The sequence below is a fragment of the Ailuropoda melanoleuca genome, chromosome 16 (genome assembly GCF_002007445.2).
Source record: "Ailuropoda melanoleuca isolate Jingjing chromosome 16, ASM200744v2, whole genome shotgun sequence".
Classification (NCBI taxonomy): Eukaryota; Metazoa; Chordata; class Mammalia; order Carnivora; family Ursidae; genus Ailuropoda; species Ailuropoda melanoleuca.
In genome coordinates this window covers 42,600,280-42,623,307 of record NC_048233.1, presented here as the reverse complement: position 1 = coordinate 42,623,307, position 23,028 = coordinate 42,600,280, and the positions used below count along the sequence as shown (strand labels likewise).

Genomic DNA, 23,028 nt, shown 5'->3' with positions numbered 1-23,028 from the left:
CGGAGGCGGAGGAGGCGGGAGCGGGCGCCGCGCTCGCCCGGGCTCCCTCCCGCGCCCGCCGCGCCCCGCGCCCGCCCTCGCTCCCTTCCGCGCTGCTCTCCTCCCTCCTGCCGGCTCCAATCCCCACGTTCCCCCGCTCCCCGCCCCTCGGCCTCCTCCTCTCCCTCCCGTCCTCCCCACCTTCTCCTGCGGGCCCACGCTCCCGGGGCTCTGGGCGAGGAGGGACGCGGAGACTGGCAGAGGGGCGCTCGGACGCAGGAAGAGACCGGGATGGGCAGAGCGTGAGGAGGCGGACACGGAGGACACACGGACGCGACAGTCTCCAAGCCCGGGAGAGACTGCCTGGCAGGACACAGCGAAAAGCAAAACAGAACACAGGAGCCGGACAGACGCAGAAGGAAAAGTGGCCATAGGTCCCGAAGGCATTAGAAACGCTACAGAGGGCTTCCGTGGCCTCTCTCAGGCGCCCCCTCCACAGGACAGTATTTGGGATTGAGCCTGACCCCCGAGTCAGGACCCACCCGCGGCCTGGCCTGGTGGGACTGGCGCCACCTACCCATGGGGCGCCAGATTCTGAGGAAGATGCCTGGTGTTCCTGGTGTCCCTAGCCCTCTGCCACAGAGGAGATGTCCTGGCCAGCTCTTCTCCCCAAAGGACTCACAGCCGAGGACCTCCACGTCAAGTTCAAGCTCCCACCCCCCAAGCAGCTCCAGTCAGCCCATCTGTCACTCTGCAAGTCCCAGGTTTTCCAGTGGAGATGGAAGTTCAGTCTGTGGTCTTACATTCCCCTTCTATGCAGTGTCGGGATCTGGTACTGGCTAGAAACAAAAATGGGCCCCGGGGCGATTTGAGTTGTGTCACCCTGGAGGGGAAGGTAGAGGGAAGGGATGTCTTTCTAGAAACCTTGAATCTATTCCCATTCTCAGATTCACCAGTGTTCTCTAGTATTGAGCACTTCCTGACACTCCCTCCTGCCCTCCCTCACCCTCCCCACTGGATTTTCCATGATGAAAACGGGTGTGTGTGGGGGGTGGATTCTGAGAAGCCTGTGCTGGGGGCTCGGTGTCCATTGCCTGCTGAAGGCAGCCAGTACCACCAGCTCCAAGGCCCTCAGTCCCTCCCTGTCTCAGCTCTCAACTGGGTCATCTCTGCGCTCCTCTTGCCTTTGGCAAAGGCTGGGAAATCTGGTTCTGATTCCAATCTGGCGGCTGGGGAGAGACATGGTGACAATGTGGGTCCCTCAGAGACTGGCATTGGGAAGGGGTGGGTGTGGCTGGGACTAGGGAGCCTAGATCTTACTACTTTTGGCTGGGTTGGTGTTTAATAGGCAGTCTCTGTCTCAGAGGTTACAGCAGCGGGAACAGCTGGAGGGAGGGCTGGGGGAGGGCTGAGGGGTGTGGAAATGGGGTTGGGGAAGGAAGAGGTGGGGAGGCACTGGGAGGAGGGGAGAGGCTGGAGTTTGGGGAAACCCCAAGGAGAACGACGGGGGGATCAGAGGCTAGTGGGGAGGGGGCCGAGCTGAGGGTCATTCTGTATTTTGGGAAGACTTGATTATGTAATCAAGATACATAGGATATGAAAATTTGCTCATTTCTTTGGAGTCTATAGCTCGCTCTTTTATTTTTAAATTAAAAAAAAAATTTTTTTAAGTAGACTCCATGCCCAGTGGGGCTTGGACTCACAACCCTGAGATCAAGACCTGAGCTGAGACCAAGAGTCAGACGCCTAACCGACTGAGCCAGCCAGGGGTTCCCCTTTATAGCTAGCTCTTTTGAAATCTTGTCCTTCCCTGAGTTCATTAGGGGCTTTGGCTAGGTGCCTGGGATGCCTGGTGAAGGGGGTACATTCTAAGCTTTATTTATTTTTTTAAGCTTATTCATTTAAGTGATCTCTACACCCAATGTGGGTCTTGAGTTCAAGAGTCCTATGCTCTTCAGACTGAGCTGGCCAGGCACCCACGGTTCTAATCTTCAAAGCTACCAAGGGAGAGATGGGGACTCAGGGAAGAGGCAGTTGATTGGATCCCAGAGCCATGGGCAGGGCTACAGCCTCTCACTCATGCTGGTGGTGTTGCCCCTGACAGGAACTTTTGAGGGTCCAAGGAATTGGGAGTCATAAGATGGGTAGCCGAACTTCCGGCTCACACTTGGATCTGGGGACCAGGTGGTTAGGCAGCTGCTGGAGGGAAGGTGATTAGGAAGGTTGAGAGTGAAAAATCATATATAGGAGGTGGCTTGGTGGGAGTGGAACTAAAATGGGTGGCATATGGAGCCAGCCAGACACCCTGACTACCGGTTCAGAGCGGTGGGAGCTTCAGAAGGGAGAGGAAAGGGAGCAGAAAGACAGGATGGTGTTAGTAAAGGTGGAGCAGAATTTCAGGAAGACCCTCTGACCCCACCCTCCATGCAGGTTTTCTTACCTTGACGATGCAGAGGGCAGCCCATCTTGGGACCGAAAGCTGAACCCCCTCTTCCAAGGTCTGGGGTGATCCCATGCCTGTGACCGAGTGTGCTCAGATCCCGGGGGTGGGGGACTGTCGGAGGGCTTCGAGGGGCACGGGCTGTGCTGGCTGGAAGAGCACTGGGTCAGGGGGCCTTCGGTGGAGGGTTTGGGTGCTGGGAACCAGGAAGAGCGGGGACAGGGGCAGAGCTCGGTCCAGAGGCGGATCTGCCGGCCGAGGACAGAGGGCGTATTGTCCAACCCGGAGCTTGCTGCAGCTGGGCGTGGGGCGGCACGGCTCGCCCTTCCAAGCTCCTTTTTGGCGAGGCAGGAGGGTGAGGGAAGTCGAGTCCCCCCTTCACTTGCGGCCCTGGGGGCTGTGACGGTTGCCAAGAAACAAGGTTTTATTTGAGAAATAATGCTTCCCAGGAGCAGATGTGTAGCTCTCCCACTTCCTGAGAAACCAGATGCCGTGAGCTTGCTTAGCGCTTGCGGGGACGCCTTCGGCGCTGATGGGGACCTCGCTGCCTTTGGACCCGAGCCCAGCGCTTGATTCTGTCACGAGCATCGACGCTATGTGCACTTGTTACAGGGGATCCAGACAGCTTGGAAGTGACCCTTGTCAAGTAGAATGCCATACCTGAACCCTTCTGGTCCCTCAAGGTCCATCGCGGGCTGACAGGGCGCACAATCCCGGGATCCGTGTCTGCAGTTGGGCCTCTGGGAGCATCCGCACGTCCTTCTGCAGCTGGGGCCAGAGCAGCACCTACCCTTGCCTTGGAGTCCGAGTACAGGGAGACAGTACAGGGAGCTCCTTCTCTACCCTTCCTGTGCCCAACCCATGTGAAGCTCTAAGCTAGCTTTGCCCACTTTTCTTCTCTCCATCACTGACCCGGGCCTCCGGGGCGTAGCTTGAGATGAAGGCTGGGAGGAAGCAGCAGGCTGGTGCCAGCGGTGGAGGTGGGTTCCGCAGGCAGCCTGGGCTTTTCTCACCTAAACCCACGTGAAGGCCCCGAGCCTCTCATCCCTCCGCGTTTGGAGAGATCAGGGCACAGGCAAGAACCCCAAGCGCAGCTACTGCAAGAGCCACTGTCACCGAGCTCCCATCTGTCTGCACCCCCTTCCATCTTGCTCCAAATTGTTGACTGAGGTTTCTGGGGCTCTTTGCTCCACTCCCTTGTGACCTTGAGGATTCTCCGCCGCCGTCCTCTTTGCTGCCTTGCTACCGAACAGTCTCTCTCTAGCCATTTGGAAAATTCCCACCAAGTCTGAGCTATGACTGAGAGAAAAGGGGAAAGGGAGCGCCTGGTGGCTCAGTCGATTAAGCGTCTGACTCTTGATTTCGGCTCAGGATCTCAGGGTTGTGAGATCGAGCCCCATTGGCTCCGCGCTGGGCAGAGTCTGCTTAAGATTTTCTCCTCCCCCTCCCCCACTTCTCACTCTTCCTCTTAAAAAAGAAACAACAGGCCATCTTGCTGTGAAGTAACAATTAACCTCAGATTTAAAAAAAAATGAAGAGGAAAGGGGTCTCAGTTACAACACAGACCAGCTTGTGAGGGAACTGTTGGCCTGTGCTGTGCAGGCGGGAGTGCAGGGGCAGCGCCTGTCCAGACTGCTGAAGGGCAGGGGTTGGCGGCAATGCCGGAGGCCGTGACGTAGGGAATGGACAGATTAGTTCAAATACTGTTAAAGGTTAACACCCGGCAGAGATGCTGGAGGGGAGCGGGTGCAAATTCCCCGTTCTTGGGCCTCAATAAACACAGCTTCCCCCCCCACCAACTCTCCCCTGTGTACCTGCCTAGAACAGCACCTACTGCCGAGACTACAGAGAGGGGGTGGGGAGCCAACAGGAAGGCGCAGGTTTATGGTCGAAAGAATTTCAGCATTAAGGTGAACTTTAAAGATCAGATTTATTTGGAGAAAACAAAAAAACCCCCCACAACCCAAAGGATGGGATTTTACATCTCAAGACATCTCCCAGGTATTAAGTCTACAGATTACAAATCATTTTCATAGAAGATATTTTGTACAAATTTTACATGTATTAAGGAGTGGGACAGAACCCCTGTTCCTGTGGTAACGGAGGCAGGAGGGGAGTGGGAAAAAACAGCTTTTTTTTGGATACAACCATTTGGAAGTAGACCCGAAGAGGGCAAAACTTACTTTCAAAGGTATTAAAAAAACAAAAAACCCACCAAAAAAACCCCAAACCAAACCAAAAAAACCCAAGATAACAAAAACCCACCAAAAACCCACCAAACCCCTTTCAGCCTTGGGTATCTGTCTAAAAGCCACTTCCTGGCTACTGGCCAATCCAAGCCAATTATTTAAAGTTACTTCACTTGGTAAGTCTTTTCTGTCAAGGGGTAGACGATTCCTTAGCTCACTGCTGCAGCACCCCACTGACACGTCTGCTGGCTGGGCAGGGTCTAACCTAGGACTGCCGGGAGAAGGGCTTGCAAACAGGAGACCAAGGTGTCGTTTCTCTGCGGGTCCCAGTCACCCATAAGGACACCATCTCCTGGGCTGACAATACAAAGGTGCACACAAAAGCAGGCAAATTAAGCTACTGTGTTGTAACAGAAACCAGGAGCTTGTTAAACAGTTCTCTCCATTATCATTTGTTCTCTCAAAGGAAGCTAAAAAACCCAAAACCAACCCCCCCCACCACTAAAAAACCACACATTGGTCGAGGCCACATTATAAATCCAAGCACTGGTGTGCGATTTCAGTGGAGAGAAGGAAACTTTTAAGAAAACCAAAAAGCCCCCATCAAGGTCGTAAGAACAGCTCACAATTTGTTCCTATTTGTCCGTCCTCACTCACCACCTAAGACCATTAATTCTAGAGTTTTCCGAGGCGTAGAAGGGGTCGGAGTGGCAGAAGCAGGAATGGAGGGAAGGAGTAGGAGTCTAAAGACATGGAGGGGCCAAGCCGTGCTGGAGAAAAGCACCGATTTCTCCTTCGCTTCTGCCCCCTGGGGCGCACAGAGAAGCCAAGGTCAGGTGCGTGGTTCAAGCAGAGGCTGCTTTGGGGGACGTAACAGCAAAGAGTAGCGTGAGGAACAGAGGACCAGGACAGGAGTGTGCATTTTTAAAGCTTCAAGATTTCAACAGAATGTGGATATATGGGAACTTTCAGAAAGGACAAAACCAGGACATAGAAAAAGACTTGGGAATTCCCATGACCCCTGCGTGCTTCCCGCTCCAGTGTTCACCGGAGGTCATGCCGTTTCCCCTGCTCACCGGTGCAAAATAATTCATCCCTTCCCCACAGCCTCTTTTCAAACTGTAATTTCCCCGCTTATTTTAGTCACCAAGCAGTCCTGTTCTTTAGTGACCCAAGACTCACTCCCAACTACCCCCCTGGGGGGTAAAAATGAATTCCCCCAGACTGGCCCCAGTAACTCAGAATTAAATAACAGGAGGGGCAGGCAGCCTCCTGGAGACTAAAACAACTTCAGAGACTAAACCTACCTTTCCAAGGATGGAAAATTTATTCAGATAATGTTTGAGAATTCATATATGCCACAATAGGATAAGAATTAAAAGGTAGAAATCTCACACTCTTCCTTAAGCCTGCCCTACTCCCCAACCAGATTCCAGACACCGCATGGCTGTTACTACCATTTTGCTAAACGGAGGCCCCCGGCACTAATCACACAGGCAACTGCGTATGTCGTAAAAATGCACAACTTTTCCATGAAAAGCCGTACGTCTCTTTCTCTCTGGCTACATTGGCGATTCTCCAGTTAGTTCAATACTTTAAAGGCTGCAGCAGCATGCAAAAGAATTTCATTTTGTTTTTTGTTTTTTTAAAAAAAAGTTAAGAAAGGTCTCCAGGAGATGGTGAGTTTTATTGTCTTGTCTGGATAGAGGTTTGATTTGCTCTCGAATGTTCCAGGGTGGAGAGACTAGGAGAAAGCACAGGATGCAGAGGTCTATTCGGTGTAATCTCCCTCGTTCTCATCTTCGCCATCAACAGAGAGAGCAGCATACTTGCTTGCAGAACTGAACTTCTGGAATAGACAAGAGTGAGAAAATCACCAAGGCCTTGAATTCTCACATCAAAACCCAAGAAACAGGATACTGCTCCTTGGGCAATACAGAGGGGACAGCCCAGGCCACACCCACTTGCTCAGCATTTTCCACTGGAGAGCAGCTAGGGTGAGCGGCTCAGAGGCCCGTGCACTCTTACTGGAGTTCCTCCACCACCTTTCATCTCGGAGAGGGGATGAGAGACGTGAAAGGGAGAAAACAGGAACAGTCATGTTTGCTATCTCGAACAAGCAGCAGCGCCTGACTCCCCACTACTCTGGCTTGTAGCCCCAAAGGTAACAGAGTTCAAGGTCAAACAGGAGCAAGCACCCAACACTTACGGAAGCTGGATTTTCTTCAGGTTTCTTTGGCTCAGGTGCAGATCGGGAGTCTTGATCCTTTTTGCCATCTCTCCTGCAGAGGTGTTAAGTGTAAAACCACATCTTTAGGACAGAGGACTAGCCCAACACTCACAAGCAGTCGGGAGGCACTGACTAGGTACCTCCAGTCAGTAGTCCTTGCTACCTGGATTGCTGCTTCCAGATCCTTAGAAGAACTATAACTGTCCATATTGGTTGACTTTCCTTTGTTTACAGTAAGAGATCTGGCAATGCTCGGAGGACCAAGGACTTCTTAATCATAAAGACGCACGTACCTAGCATCAGATAAAGACTATGAACGACGAGAGAAAACACGCATACCTATCTGACTCCTTCCAGTGGTCTTTGCTCCCTCCGTCTCCTGGACCACGGCTGGAGTTCCCACTTTGGCCTTTTGGGACACTCACCCCATCTACTTTGTTTTCATCTGCTTGAGTAGAGACGCAAAAATAAATGAAAAGCAAGTAAAGTAACTGCCCTCCTTCCCCTGGGTCTCCCTTCAGCTCCAGTAAATTGTGCCCACGTGTACTGAGGGAAATTCAGCCTCATCCCAACCCAGACTTCTTCCCGAACCCTTCTTCCCATGTTCCCCCTGCCCCCAACTAAGACCCACTAAAAAGTTCCACGGTAGGGTTATGCCATCATGAAGAGCAAACTGGAAATGAAGGAGTGTGACACTATGTAGTGACCTTGGCCTTACAGATGGTGACATTTCTAATCTGGACTGAACATGTTAATTTCCTTCCGATTCTTTTTTTCCCCCTTTCAAAGAAATGTTCTACCAGGAAAGGGCAGGGCTCCATGCTTTCTCCAAAGAGACCACTCCTGCCCTCTACTGGCAAGAAAAGGCAGATAATCTAAGAATCTTATAACACAAAAACAGGTGCAAAAATACACTGGAGCTCTGTATTTCATGAATCCTCTCCAGGCTTTTTATTGAGGCCTCTAGCTACGTGAAACACCGACTTCCTTTTGGTCTTACCTCTCCTTGCTGGTCCTTCCTCGGGTGGCTGAGCTGGAAGTACTTTCCCCCCACCACTAGAAGGAAAACATGTAATTATATTCATCAGTCTTAGGTAAGAAACGTGTAATCGTTCTCCAAATAGTAAACTGTACAGAGAACCAAAAATGCATGCTTAGTGTTGTGGAACATTAAAATATAGAAAAGACAACACTGAAAGCAGCTATCTGAACACTTACTAAGTACCATGTCCGGGAGGGTCATCGTGATCACGCAAGGTGAATATTATTCTGTTTTACAAATGAGGATCCTAAGACTTGTGGAAGTAAAGGGACCCCCAGGGCCGTGCTGCCGAATGTGGCAGCAGCAGTTCTGATGACCAAGTTGCAGATTTCAAGTGGTCCAAGTGATGCCAACCAGTTATCAAAACTCTAAAACACTGAAGAGCGGCTTAAACGAGCCACCGCCAGCACAACACTGAACGCGAACTGAGAGCAAAGAGAGCGGAACTTCGAAGCTGCTGTGTAAGGCCGACAGCTGCGGCGCCTTCCGTCACAGCGTCACAGTGTTCAAGAGCCCACGGCCGAGCAGCTGTTCTGCTTCCAAGCTGACTCACCTTGTAGGGGACTGCTGCTCTGTGTCTGAGCTCTGAGATCGAGCAGGAGGGTTAGAACTTCGCTTCACCCAAGCATTCTCCTTTGGCGGAGGGGCCGGCATTACCTTCAGCGGCTGTTCGGATTTGGGAGGCTTAGAAGTTGGAGAGTGACAGTCTTCCTCCTTACTGGGTGCTTCATTTTCGAGAGACTTCTCACTCTCTCTCCTTCGTGCATCTGTGAAGTCAGAGCAGGAAGGGTACATTATCGGGAAAAGCTATTATACAACCATCAATTAAGGATCTCAAGAGAATGGAAAATGGTCCCCACCCAAGCTGACCTCTTTTCATCATTATTCTTAAATACAGACCTGTATCTGGCTCCCCAAACCAGTGGTTACCAAATGTCGCTTTTAAGCGACATTTTTTTACTGATTCAAGAAAAATAGGAAAAATAATAACTCTCCAAGGACAGCCACCTGACCCTTCCTAGGAACGAGTGCGCTCTGATTTTCGGGTTATATAGCCGTACTACCTGTCCGGTGCAGCGCTGAAATGTCTGCACTTGGAGAATATGTATGTTGTGTGTGAAGAGGACCTCCGATGAACCTCAAACCCCAGGGACCACTGATCGAACTTCAATCTGGAGGCTACACCCACACCCACACACACACACCATGATATACACTTAAAAAACAGAACATACTTTTTTTTTTAAGGGCACCAAATGTCTCCTCAAAGCTAAAAGTTTATTTTGTCAGATCCTATGTTTTCAGTGGAGCCCCCCGAGGAGGTACCTCATCGACCCCGCCGTCACACTCCCACCTGGCTACAAAGACATTACCATCCTGTTACGAAAAGGCCGCTCCAGTAGGAGTAATTTCCAGAAAACAACTACAACACTTGGATGAATTTTCAAACCATCTCACCCTAGAGCCAATGCTCACGTACAAATCAATTTAGAGGTGGAGGAAAAATTTAAAAAACACTGGTTTGCAATAAGGGAAGTGTTATGATTTAATCATTTGGTTTCCAAAACACTAAACATGTTTGTGACCAACTGATAAATTCAAGGAAGGAAGGAAGGAAGGATCAAGAGCAGAAGACCATCACCCGAGACACTGCCCTGGTCATACGTAACATCCAAAAAGACTGGCGAGAAGAGCTGTAGGACAGTGACTGCTCTAAATAAAAGAAAATTCTGGAATGTCAAGACATAAAAGGAAGGGACAAGTCTAACAGTCAAGTATACTCTTTAGTGGAAGATTATTAAACAAATCGCTTCAGTCTCTTCTGGCGCCCATCTGTCAGATTTTTCAGACCAGGAGATGTGACATTCTGATCACTCTATGCTAATCCAAGTAAAGCTTCCAGGGCTCAATTTAACACCCCAAAGTCTCTGCATCATGTGGTTATGGCTGGTTGATGGAAAGGGGCAGTAACATGATACCCACCCTGGTCTGACTTACTTCTGCCAGATGTGGCCGAGGTCCCAGTCTGTGATGACTCACTTCCTGTCCTGGACCGTTCCCGTTCCTGAGTCTCTTCACTTCGCCAGCTTGGGTGTCTATACAGAGATTAAAAAAAAAAAAAAAAAAAAAAAAAAAGAAAACAACTTATGTCCAGCTCAACGAAGGCAACTCCGGACCCATGCTAACCCCTCAGTAACTATCACTTATTAATATTCTGTCACGTTCACTGTATTTGTGGGCGGGCGTGCACATCTTGTCTCTTTTTCAAACCATCTGAAAGCTGCAGACAATAAGACACTTCGGCTATAAACACTTCAAGCACCAACTAGGGTTAAGAATATTCTCCTACATAACCTACAGTCCTCCCGTACTGGTAACGCAACTAACTCTACAAGCCACTCAAACCTCGGGCATTTTTCAGAAGGTTACTACCCTGTTAGATCCAATTCCATCTCTTAATAATAGACACTTCAGTAATGACTCCTTTCACATACACACAAGTGAAAATAATTTACAGTCGACGTTTAATGTGAGTGAAAACATCCCCAGTACCTTGGAAAGAGGTACATCCACTCACGTCATCATGGTGGGGTTTTACTCCACATACTAAAGCCGGGTTTGACCCATTTTTTCTTAATGGGTCAGATAAACTTTATTTTATATATATATATAAAAAAAGGAACAGGCTATAATTTGCCCACTCCTGTATTAAATCACTACCAGTTTACATTTGTCAGAGGCTAAGCCTGGTTAAGCCCTTTTAAAGATCAGGAGGGCCAGGCACGTCTCCGCATCCGCTGCAGCTGTCCCACACGCCGCAGCGCCCCAGCCGCCCTAGCCCGTGTGCGCTAAACGCCAGTAAGTGACCACCAGGAACAGCGACACCAATGTCCCAAGGGCGCCCGAGGGACGGCCCGCCCCCGCCCGGACGGGAGCCCCGTAACGGAAGGCAGCCTCGCCTCTCCCGGGGCCGCCGCTCCAGCTTCGGCTCGTCCAGCTGGCGCTGCAGCTTCTCCTGCTCCTTCTGCAGCCGTTCTTCAACTTCTCGCTCTCTGGCCGCCGTGTCCACAGGCTTGGCCCCTCCGAAGATGGAGGCCGCGCGGCTGGACTGCGAGGTGCTGGCAGAGGCGTCATCGTCCTTGGGAGTGCTCCGAGGCTTTAGATTCAGTTTGGGTCTTTGGGGGGGACCTAAGTTAAATAAAGCTCTGAGTAACGGTTTTCCACAATCACCAGAAGCTGATGGCTGAAAGCCGGAGGCCCAGACACGGCTCTGAGAAAACGCCACCCGGGACGCGCAACGGTGGCCGAGCCCGTCCAGGAGAGAGGGGGGGGCACTGGAAGACGGGGGCTTCGACAACCTAGGACAATCCATCTTCCCACTACCGCATCCATGAGGCAGTGCCACACTGAAGGGAAGACCGAGAAAGGTAAACACTTACATGACGGATCATCACAACCAGTATTACCTGCAAGAAATGTCCAATTATGATAAACTACCGGATGAAAGCATCGTGGCCGAAAATGTGGTCTGGAAGATGGATTACTTCAGGAGGCTAAGAAGAGCTTGTGACAATATGATGGGAGAGACTCTAGTTCCTACACTCCTGCCTCTGCGTCGAATGTAACCCTGACAGCACACGGAGCAAAGCATACAGCACTCAACAGCTGACGTTAACTCTAAAGGAATTTAATTTCTTCTTGGATCCAAGCTGTCAGAATATTTCAAGATAAAGCTTAATGTTTCAAAGGAATTATAGTTCTCAAAATTAGTGTTTATCCTAAATATTTCAGACATACAAAAGATAAACAAGATAAAACCTATGTGTCCCAACCACCCACCTGGCTTAAGTAATAAAACACTCTCAAATCCACACCGAAGGCTCCTGAGTATCTTTCCCCCCATGACATGATGGCTGTGTTCCGTCCTTTCATAACCACTACACGCAAACTGGGGGCTTACCATTCCCACGTAGGTCTTTCTACCTTTACTACAGAACTTATATATATGTAATGTATCTGCAAAGAGGGGATAGTTTAGCAAGATTTGAATTTTCTTTTTTTCTAAACATATATTTTTTTAAAGGTTTTATTGACTTGACAGAGAGAGAGCTCGAGAGCACAGGGGGAGTAACAGAGGGTGAGGGAGAAGCAGACTCCCTAATGAGCAGGGAGCCCGACACATGCTCCAACCACTGAGCCCGCCAGGACTCCCCCCAGTATGTGTAACTTTGCGAAGGGCCCATTAATTTCCCTTTTATAGGTTAAAACTGGACGTCAGAAAGAGTAACTCATTTAAGCCATACACCTAATACTTGGAGGACCGAAGGATAAAATTCTGTATTATCGAACCAACTCTATGTTCCCCCCCACTATAGTACATACGTCCTTTTCTTCTTCCTCTTAGAATTTCCATTAATTTTAGCTACTCAACAAATGACGAACACCTATATCTCAAATACCGTGCTAAGGCCAGGAATATGACAGTTGGGTAGTTTTTAGTTCCGCCTGTGAGGGGCCCAATCCAACGCGAGGATCAGGAATAAAAAAGGACACAGTACGCGAAGCTCTACAAACTGACTTACCTAAATGGGAGCTCGTGGACTGGGGCTTGTTTGGGGAAGCCTGTGAAGCCTTCAAAGTGGGAACTCCTGAAAATCTACGAAACTGGGCAGGCACCTAATGGTACACAGCACTGAGGACGTAAACTATAGGCAGAACAGTGAAGACTCGTGTATGTCGGGGGTACAGACAAAGGGCTATCTTTCAGGCCACGGAGAGACTAGGAGCAGAATAACCTCATCGGCTCTTGTTCCAGAAAGGTAATTTGGGCTAGTGTGAAGATAGAATGAGGCAGGGAAATTTGTTAGTAATGTGGATATAGCAATGAAGTCTCAACAAAACCAGTGGCAGCGATTCTGGAGATAAGGGGGCAGATCTTAGAGGGAGCACAGGGCAAGATCTCCGGGAAAAAAAAGGTGAGGTGTGCAGTTACTGAGGGAGGGAAGAATGGTGAGAGAGAGGAAAAGGCCATGAGTCAAGAAGACCCCAAGCCCACACCTAAGCCTCCAATCTTCTCTCTAGTAAAGCGGAAATGAGAAACATCATCCATACCAGACAATTCTTAAGACCGCATAATACCTATAGGGCGCCTGGGTGGCTCAGTCGGTTAAGTGTCTGCCTTCAGCTTAAGTCATGATCCCTGTGTCCTGGGATCAAGCCCAAATTGGGCTCTCTGCTCAGTGAGGAGCCTGCTTCTCCCTCTTCCTCTGTCCCTCCCCCTGCTTGTGCTCTCTCCCTCTGTCAAATAAATAAAATCTTAAAAAAAAAAAAAAAAGGCCTGTATAATAGCTGTGAGAGCACTCAGCTCACTGCTGGTGCAGAGTAAATGCTAAGTGTTAGTGTTTCCAGGCTGCATGTCCGGGGAAGAGGAAACTGCTTATGGCAATGACAGCAATGCTTTAAGAATGAATTCAGAGTTTTGTTTAAAGAAAAAAAGCACTTGGCACACAGGGCTAACATCGGGATGTTAAAAGGCTAGGCAAGCTGCTAAAAATAATTGAAAAGAAAAACTCTGGGTCAGACATCTTACTTTTTGGATGATATTAATCAAGTCAGAACACAAATGTTGGCCATTTATTGATACTTTTGAGAGGCCAGACTTGTAACATAATGGGTTTTCTATCAATGTTATGAAATGAGGGGTCTAATTTTAGAAGAGGTCTGACACCTCACCATTAATTAACAAGTATCAACGACTGTGGTGTAATGGCACTGAAATCACCAACACTTGGTTTTTTTAACCCTGCCGTGCCAATCACTGGCTAAGAGACTTTGTGGCAAATGTTTGCCTTTTCTCATTTGTATAGTCGATCAATTTTAACTGAAAAATCTCTATGCTAAGGCAATTTAGAAGAACTAGACTTTGCTCTATTTCCATTATGTCACTCTCGTCCCATGCTCTTTCTGCTGTGTTCTGCCACACTTTTTACAACGTATAAATTCGATCCTGTTTCAAAACCCACTTAAGGGCTTTGAGACATAACTGATAGTTTCTAACTGCTTTCTCCAGCGGTCTGCTCTATTAGTAAGCAAAGGAAAATGATCACCTCTGTCATCACGCCTGTAGTCATCCCGAGAGTAATCATCCCTGGAGCTCCATGACCGGTCGTCTCGTCTGTCGTATCTGTCTTCGTAGCGGTCCCCGCCTCCTCTGTAGTCGTCATCCCTACGGTACCCACTACCAAATGCTCTTCTGCCACTGCCTAGCCTGGAATCGTAGCCTGTAAATATATCCCAAATTATGGTCATCACACGGAGGGAAGGAAGGAAAGAAAGCGGTTCCTGAAAGAAAGCAATTTCACTTAGTTGTGTTTTGTAATGACCTCTGTCATAGTCTCTGCTGCCTCGGTCATCATAGCGATCCCGGCCCCCATATCGATCCATGTCTCGGCGTGGGCCATCACGATACCCGTCCCGATACCCATCACGGTATCGGTCTGAATCGTAACGATCTCGATACTCTAGAGAGAAAACAGACAAGGTAATGTCATTCCCTTTGACACCATTAATAGAAAGAAGCTTGATAGCCCATGAATTCAATTTGGATTCATGAATCTACAGTCACTGCTATGTTTGTTTTTATAAAAGTATATCACTTTATGGGATGCCTGGGTGACCCAGTCCGTTAAGTGTCTGCTTTTGGCTCAGGTCCCAGGGTCCTGGGATCGAGTCCCAAATCAGGCTTCCTTGCCTGTTTCTCCCTCTGCCTGGCACTCCCCCTGCTTGTGCTCTCTCTGGACACATAAACAAATAAAATCTAAAAAAATAAAAATTAAAAAAAATCACTTTAAATCCAAATGGAAAAATGTGAACTGAATTAAGTTTTCTTGTATTTGTTTGATTTAAAAAATTTTCTCTGATGATTCAATAAATGTTGCCAAGATAATAATTTAAGAGTTAAGAGAAAAGTCTCTATATATCTCAATGAATTTCCAGCATTGAAGACTTAAATACACTAGAATATAAACGGAATCTATATTTTTGGTTCTCAAGAATGAAAGACCACTTAAAAAGTTTAGCATGGGGGGTACCTGGGTGGCTCAGTTGATTAAGCCTCTACCTTTGGCTCGGGTCATGACCCTGGGGTCCTGGGATCAAGCCCTGTACCGGCTTCTCCCTATCCTGTTCCCCTGCCTGTGCTTGTGCTCTGTCAAATAAACAAACAAAATCTTTAAGAAGTTTAGCGTGGGAAACCACACAAACCCCAAATCTGAGAGGCAAACAAAATAATACACTAAGAGCTTTAAAATCACGTATCCTCTCTGGGCCAACAATTCACTTTCTAGGAATTCATCCTGAGAAAATAACTGGACATGTTATAAAGACACATGTACGAGGACGCTCACCGCAATGTTTATTTTTTTAAAGATTTTATTTATTTATTTATTTGAGAGAGATAGAAAGAGTGTGCACCAGTGGAGGGCAGAGGGAGAGGGAGCAGCAGACTCCCTGATGAGCAGGGAGCCCAATATGGGGCTTGATCCCAGGACCCCAAGATCGTTACCTGAGCCGAAGGCAGATGCTTAACTTGCTGAGCCCCCCAGGCGCCCCTGCAATGTTTTTTGTAATATTAAAACTGTTGAGTGTGCCAGCTATGGATGAAATAGATCAGGGGGCATCCATACAAAGCAACCATTAAAAATGGAACAAGAAATGTATTGATTGTATGTGTTCCTGACACTTGAAAACTGTATTTTACACATATACGTGAATATTGGTATCACAGGTGCCCAAATGCCAGAAATTTGTATAAAAGAATGTTGTAGAGCTCAGGTGGCAAACTACATGATGTAATAAGACATTTTTAAAAGGAGGTGTGGGCTACTTAGCTTTGGCTAACTTGCTAGATCTTCTAATTTTCCAAGAAAGCTGGGAATTCCAATTTTTACATGAAAAACCTCAATTTCCAAACATGAATCAAGCAATTAAAACAAAAAACAAACTTAACATTTTGAGTTTAATAATTCATGCACGCAGACCAAACAAGGACTGTATTTTTACAACTACTTCCTTATAAACAGTAATTTAATTTGGAAATGATACCACTTTTGTTTACACTCCCTGGTAGCTTACATCTGTAAGTTAAAGAACATGCTAACACTGGTAAAACAATTATACACAGGAGAGAATCTAAAACAGAATTCAAAAACCAAAAATCAACTTTGTGTTTATTTTGAAATACGTATCTGATTTCTAGAGAGGCAGACGAGCTATATACTTAATTTTACTCAGATAATAAAATGTTAGTAAGCTTGCCCTCACCAAAACAGTTGGCCAGGAAACATACACATGCTTGCTGAGATTTTACAGTAACATTCAGTATAATTGCCCCACCCCCCAAGTCTTGTATGGGCCCAGTGTCTGGACAGTTTTTTTTTTTTTTAAAGATTATTTATTTATTTATTTGACAAAGATAGAGACAGCCAGCGAGAGAGGGAACACAAGCAGGGGGAGTGGGAGAGGAAGAAGCAGGCTCATAGCAGAAGAGCCTGATGTGGGGCTCGATCCCATAACGCCGGGATCACGCCCTGAGCTGAAGGCAGACGCTTAACGACTGCGCCACCCAGGCGCCCCTGGACAGGAGTTTCTAATGACTTGGCAGAGCTGACACTGGGGCCATCACCTCGTCTTACAAACTCGGCAGCTTTGTAATTCACATCCACTCTTTTTTGTTACCCATCCTGCTTGCTCAAAGTTCAAGGTTTTTTTTTCTTTTTTTAAAAGATTTTATTTACTGATTTGACAGAGAGCGAGAGAGCACAAGCAGGGGAGTTACAGAGGATAGAGAGGGAGAAGCAGGCTCCCCACTGAGCAGGGAGCCCCACATGGGTCTTGATCCCAGAACCCATGGATCATGACTTGAGCAGAAGGCAGACTCCCAACGGACTGAGCCACTTGGGCGCCCCCCTAAGTTCAAGGTTTCAAGTGAGAAAATAGTCATGTGTCCCTTGATTCAAAACAGGACCCTTGGTCTGACTGGTTTTCTTTCGAGACACGTTTCTTCCTGTTAACAAAAGAACCTCTTGCATAAATGCTGACTTGAAAGGTAGTTCTCCCCAAGGCTTTGCCCCATCACAAAGTCTTGAATGAAAAGTCAGATATAGGGGCGCCTGGGTGGCACAGCGGTTAAGCGTCTGCCTTCAGCTCAGGGCGTGATCCCGGCATTATGGGATCAAGCCCCACATCAGGCTCNCACTATGAGCCTGCTTCTTCCTCTCCCACTCCCCCTGCTTGTGTTCCCTCTCTCGCTGGCTGTCTCTATCTCTGCCGAATAAATAAATAAAATCTTTAAAAAAAAAAAAAAAAAAAAAGAAAAGAAAAGTCAGATATAAACTTGATTCCTTCTTCCTCCTCTGACATCTTGGTAAGTTAGGGAGGACCCTTTTCAAAAACAGGAATTCTGTATCTTGTTGCTTCCTCAATTTTATTTGGTACAGAACTCACAAGGTGTCTCACAAAAAACCGCGTATGAACCGAGGTGGTTCTATTTCTTTTTACTTATAAAATACTTCAAACACACGGGAAAGTATAGAAGCAATTTTAACATTCTTCTGTACTTGTATTTAGATTTCCGGGATGCCAACAGTTTGCCATGTTTACTTCAGTTTTGGAATTTAAAAGTAACAGGTTACAAATGTAGCAAAGGGCTCCCTCTACCCTAACCCGAGTTACATTTTTGTAACTTACGTATTAATACCATATGACAGTTTTCAAAGTTTTACACCATTTTGCCTTTCCCCTCAACATTATAGGTTTTGAATTTCATCCGGATCATCATGTGTATTTTATACTATATAGAAAAATCACTATTTTATCATTTCTTCCTGAATTAGTGTTCTTTCTTCATGTACCTCTATAGAGCTGCCTATTTTCCCCATAAAGCTCTGCCTATCTTTTGTTGAATTTAGGTGGTGCACGTGAAAGTTGTTGATTCACCCCAACTCTTACTCCATGACATTCTCTACTTCCTTTCTCTAAATTATAGTTGATTTATTTGAGCACTGTTTCTCTCCCCCATAAAGAATGTCCAATGGGGATACAATGTTTGTCTGTTTTGATCACTGCTATATCCTGAGCTTAAAACACTATCAGCACATGGTAGACATTTACTATTCTTGAAGTGAATGAATTTTCTATTTTAAAAGGTATACTTAAAAAATTCCATTTTGACTGTTGGCCGCTAGTAATGCAACCAATTTTTGTATAATGTTCTTAACCCAGCAATCTTGCTGAACGTTTGTTAGTTCCTTACTTTATAAGACCCACTGGGTTTCTTTATAAACAACTGTTTCTATTTTCTTTATTTTTGGGGGGGGGGGGATAGAGGGAGACAATCTTAAGCAGTCTCCATGCCCAGTATGGAGCCTGGCAGGAGCCTGGCAAGAGTCTGGATCTCACGACCCTGAGCTGAAACCAAGAGTCGATGGTTAACCAACTGAGCCACCCAGGTGCCACCAGACAACTGTTTCTCAAAAGAGAGAGAAATCTCCCGTCTATTCTTTGTCTGGGAATGTGTTTTGTTTTTTTAAATTATAAATGTATCACATTCTTCTGTATCTATCAATTCTTTCAGATTTTATAAAATTTTTTCTGTGTCTACCGCTCCCTTTCTGCTATCTGCTCATTTACATTCATACACTTGTCCTATTACATAACAGTCCCCAGAACACAGAAACTCGCTTGATAAAAATGAACCTACTGTCTCCAAAGCTGTCATCGCCTCTCCTCGGCGGGTAGTCATCAAAACTGTCTGTGGCAGGACGTGCCCTCCAGTCTGTATCTGTTTTGTCAGAATCCCGGTTTCTATCTCGGCCAAAAGAACGATCATCCCTGTCTACAGATATATAAATTAAAAAAACCGCAAGTTAGCACACAAAAGCTTCTGCCCGGTATTTCTCACACACCCATACCCCTCCCCGATACACTGGATAAACGAATCAGGCCCTTCTTGTGCTGCTAGGTACACCTCTTCTATTTGTTATTTATTATTTAACGTTTATCTAGATCAATCAGGGTTTCTCCAATTCAATACTACTGATGTCTTGGGGTGGGTAATTCTTTGCTGTGGGGGGCTGTCCTATGTATGTCCTCTGGTCAACCGCAGGATTCCACCCAGTAGGGGTCAGCAGCACTCCCCACTCCTGACAACTCGAGATGTCTCCACACATGGACAAACACCCCATGTGGGGCAAAATCATCCTTAGTTGAGAACTAGTGCTCCAGGTTCAGGCAGGCCTACTGCTCTCCACCTCTATTAAAATTTTTTGGTAAAGGGCATGTCTGCTTTGTCATCCGAGGACCAAAACAGGAACAATTCTATCAGCTTTCTTACCTTTATCCTGTGCTTGATCAGCAACGTCCACTCGAATTCTCCTGTTACCTAGAGACTGAGAGCATAGGACCACATTAACCAACCTTTTGCCCCATTATGCACAAATCCCATGAGTGACCTTGAACGTCTGGGCATAGCAGAAGCACTGGGGGAAGGAAGATAAAGGAAAAACACTGTAATCTAGCCAACACTCTGATCTGTTGGCTAAAGAATCCTTTATAAAGACTTGAAAACTGAAATTACCCCTTAGAATTAACAATTTTAAGTTGGGCTTATATCAACATCACACCTATTATCTTACTGTTTTTATAAAACTATTTCACAAAAAAAGCCTTTAACTATCAAAGGCGATTTGTCAAGTGTAATAAATTGAAAGTCATTCCCAGGCAACCAGCTAAAGGAGTATTTGGGTCCAGAACAGTTATCCATTCAGACATTTGCAGAGCCCCTACTACGCACAGCAAAGGTGCAGCAAGCATGGTCTCTACTATCTCAAGTTCTTTCACTCAATATTACCTTTGGGTAAATCAGTTCCTCCAGGATACCCTCTGACTTCCCTTTCCCACATCATTATTTATACACTTTGAACCCAATTAATTCTACTGCTGATTTTTCCTCATTTCACAGGAGAATCTATAGTTGAAGCAGGATAACACTGAACTGTAGCTGGAAACACCCAGACTTGTATTAAATACCACTATGATGAAATCCCTAGAAACAAAGTAACTCCTAAGTCTGGACCATGACAGCATTTTACATAATAGATAATTTGGCAAACTTCAGATAATAAAACTGTATGGTGTTCTTTCCCTTATCCAGACCGAGAAGTTAAAAATTAGCAAAGTTAATAAAGCCTAAAAATGATCTGAGAAGAAAAACTATGGAACAACTTTAAGCTTTTCATATATTTAATTTTTGACATTTACTTCAGATTATCACAGCTGTACTCAATTATGGGAAAGGAGAAATATTTTAAGAGGTATACTGATTTCAATCATGTCAAATGGCAGATTTGGACCATAGAATTATGGCACAAATGGTACTGGAAATTGCTTTCTCAAGAAACAGTAAGGACTTTCTGGAATTAAGAGAGAAAAAAAGAGCCCCTTTCCTTCCCAGATATAATTAGTTTGATTTTTAGTCATTTGGGGGGGGAGGGGAAGCAAAAGCAGGTCCTGTACTAGAAACTTCCATCACTAACAGGTACTAAATGCTTCAAATATCCTGCTTGGGCTAGCTTAGGGATCACGCATGGCACAAATCACTCAAATAACTTATTATAATTAGACTTAATCCCAGTACCCCCTCACGTATTAACAGCCCAATCTCCTTTCCTACTAAATCTCTATGTGTCTGGACAGAAAAACATCCATGGGCAAAGTTAAAAAGCAGAAACACTGAATGTTTACTGCCATTTTCCTGTAAGAGATTCCTAGGAACATGTATTACAAATGATATCCAACTAAGAAATGTTTCCAAACTCTCTTAAATTATCAAAAACACCATTAACTTCCTTGAAAACCAGATAATACCTTTAACACTAAACTGAGTAACATCATTTTTCTGTTTGCTTTGATCTGGTCAGATTATTTTAAAAAGCAAAGCCATGAGAGCTGAGACAAAGCTGTGAATGAATAAACGAGAGCTTCTATTAAAGACTTGGTGTGGTGGGTTTCTTCCATTATTTTTCCACCTAAGTACCTTCCTGGGTTATTGGAGCCTGTTCAATTTGTTCAAGCAAAATACTGAGTTGCTAGATGTTGAATGTTAAATGTTACACTGTGCTTTTCTTTGTAGATATTATGACCATCTTTGAAATAGCTAGTGACCCAACCAAAAATATATTGATAAACGTAAGATCAGTTAGCTCCCACCCGTCAAACTCCCCACCTTCTTTTCTTTTCTTTACCTCTTCGTTGAGGCTCAGGGCACTGAGCAAAGAATCCAGGTCCTCAAACTCAGCGTAACCAAAACCTTTCAACCTCTCTGGATTGCTGGGTTCACGTGGTAAACGCACTGCACTGATCTGAAGGAGTAAAGAAACGTATTTCCCAATTGAGTGTTCTTGTTCATTTGTCCTTTTTCTTCCCCCCCCCCCCCACTGCACATGCAGTGAATTTCTCTGAAGAATACACAGGAACTGGGGGTGTCTGGGTGGCTCAGCTAGTAAAGTATCTAACTTTTGATCTCAGGGTCGTGAATTTATTTTTATTTTTTAAAGACTTTATTTATTTGACAGAGAGAGAGAGAGAGAGACAGCCAGCGAGAGAGGGAACGTAAGCAGGGGGAGTGGGAGAGGGAAAAGCAGGCTCCCAGCAGAGCAGGGAGCCTCATGGAGGACTTGATCCCAGGACCCTGAGATCATGACCCGAGCTAAAGGCAGACGCTTAACAACTGAGCCACCCAAGGGCCCCTCAGGGTCATGAGTTTAAGCCCTGCAATGGGCTCCATGTTGGGCCTAAAGCCTACTTAAAAAAAAAAAAAACCCCAAAAAACAAAAAACAAAACCAGAAGAACCTGGTTGTCTCCAGAAGGAAAAGTGATGCAAAGGGATAGAAGAGAGACTTCACTGTATGCCATTAAACTTTTCCAATGTGAACAATATGACTTTAACCCTTTTAAAAAGACCCAAAAAACATACAAACAAAAAAATGAACATGAGTTCAGGGTAGTCCTTGCATCCCTAACTTTTGCCTCATTCTTCAAGTCTAGTTTTTAGTTGTTTTTCAATAAAGAGCAACTGTCCATTCCACAGTTTATTTTAGTCATCTTTTATACCTATATTGTAGTCGGTTTTAATATGTATTTCCAACTCTATTTCAGAAATTCAACTCAGTTTTTGCCAGTTTTCAAGGCAGTGTACTTTTTGGAGACCTTTCCTGAGAAATGTTTTGGTCTTCACATATTAACAGCAGCTTGGCTGAGTCAAACACTGGATTGTAAACCCCTACCAGCCTACCTGCTCTACTGAATTCTAAGATGGCAACCGCTGAATTTTTACTCTTAAAATACAGAAAAAATTTACATAACATGGTTTTGAGGTTACCTTGTGTTTTCTAATTGTAGGGTCACAAGATTGCTTCCTTTCAAGTTTCATAAAAAACTTCCCCTGGCACTAATTTGTATTTATTATTTACAACAGGGTATGTACTCTTCATTTTCTTTTTTTCCTCTGTTTTTAAAGATTTTATTTCTTTGACACACAGAGACAGCGAGAGGGAACACAAGCAGGGGAGTGGGAGAGGAAGAAGCAGGCCTCCCGCTGAGCAGGGAGCCCGATGGGGGACTCGATCCCAGGACCATGGGATCATGACCCGAGCCGAAGGCAGACGCTTAACGACTGAGCCACCCAGGCGCCCCTGTACTCTTCAATTTTAGAACCATTTCCAAATACTTTTAACTATTTTCTGGCCAGCTTTTTGATGGCTTCCGTATATTTTCCTACCCTTTTACCTTCATTTCTTCAGTATTTTGCATGTGTTCAAGTTGAATTCTTCTGCAGCACTCACCTGATACTTTACTCTGGCTCCGTGATACAGACTGTATTACAGCCGCTTTCAAATCCCAGTTTAACTCAGCTCTTGAATATACCAGGAAAAGGGACAAATACGAAAGGGAGAAGTAGCTCTAGAGCACTGGCAGTGAAAAGCCTGAACGGGCCAAAGGTTACTCAACACTCTACACAGGAAGCCAAGAAAGTGAAAGAAAAACCAGGTCAGCCTTCTAGTTGTACCACGTATTTGTACAGGGAAGAGA

At 46.0% G+C, this 23,028-nt stretch overlaps 1 protein-coding gene across 4 annotated transcripts in view; it reads right to left on the bottom strand.

Moving 5' to 3' along the window:
• Positions 1-4,330: 4,330 nt before the first annotated feature.
• Positions 4,331-23,028, bottom strand: part of EIF4B (eukaryotic translation initiation factor 4B) — a 31,871-nt gene continuing 13,173 nt past the window's right edge. The window contains exons 4-15 of one of the 4 annotated variants that reach the window (XM_011229907.3): positions 21,182-21,298; positions 19,273-19,327; positions 18,640-18,774; positions 14,264-14,401; positions 13,988-14,161; positions 10,841-11,069; positions 9,864-9,976; positions 8,434-8,647; positions 7,839-7,894; positions 7,178-7,286; positions 6,818-6,890; positions 4,331-6,457 (exon numbers count right to left, since the gene is read on the bottom strand). In XM_011229907.3, coding sequence (XP_011228209.1) covers positions 6,380-6,457; positions 6,818-6,890; positions 7,178-7,286; positions 7,839-7,894; positions 8,434-8,647; positions 9,864-9,976; positions 10,841-11,069; positions 13,988-14,161; positions 14,264-14,401; positions 18,640-18,774; positions 19,273-19,327; positions 21,182-21,298 — 1,491 coding nt within the window. In that variant the 3' untranslated portion in view covers positions 4,331-6,379. The remainder of the gene's footprint in view (positions 6,458-6,817; positions 6,891-7,177; positions 7,287-7,838; positions 7,895-8,433; positions 8,648-9,863; positions 9,977-10,840; positions 11,070-13,987; positions 14,162-14,263; positions 14,402-18,639; positions 18,775-19,272; positions 19,328-21,181; positions 21,299-23,028) is intronic. The other 3 variants (XM_019803806.2, XM_011229908.3, XM_002923248.4) reach the window with 3 other exon arrangements.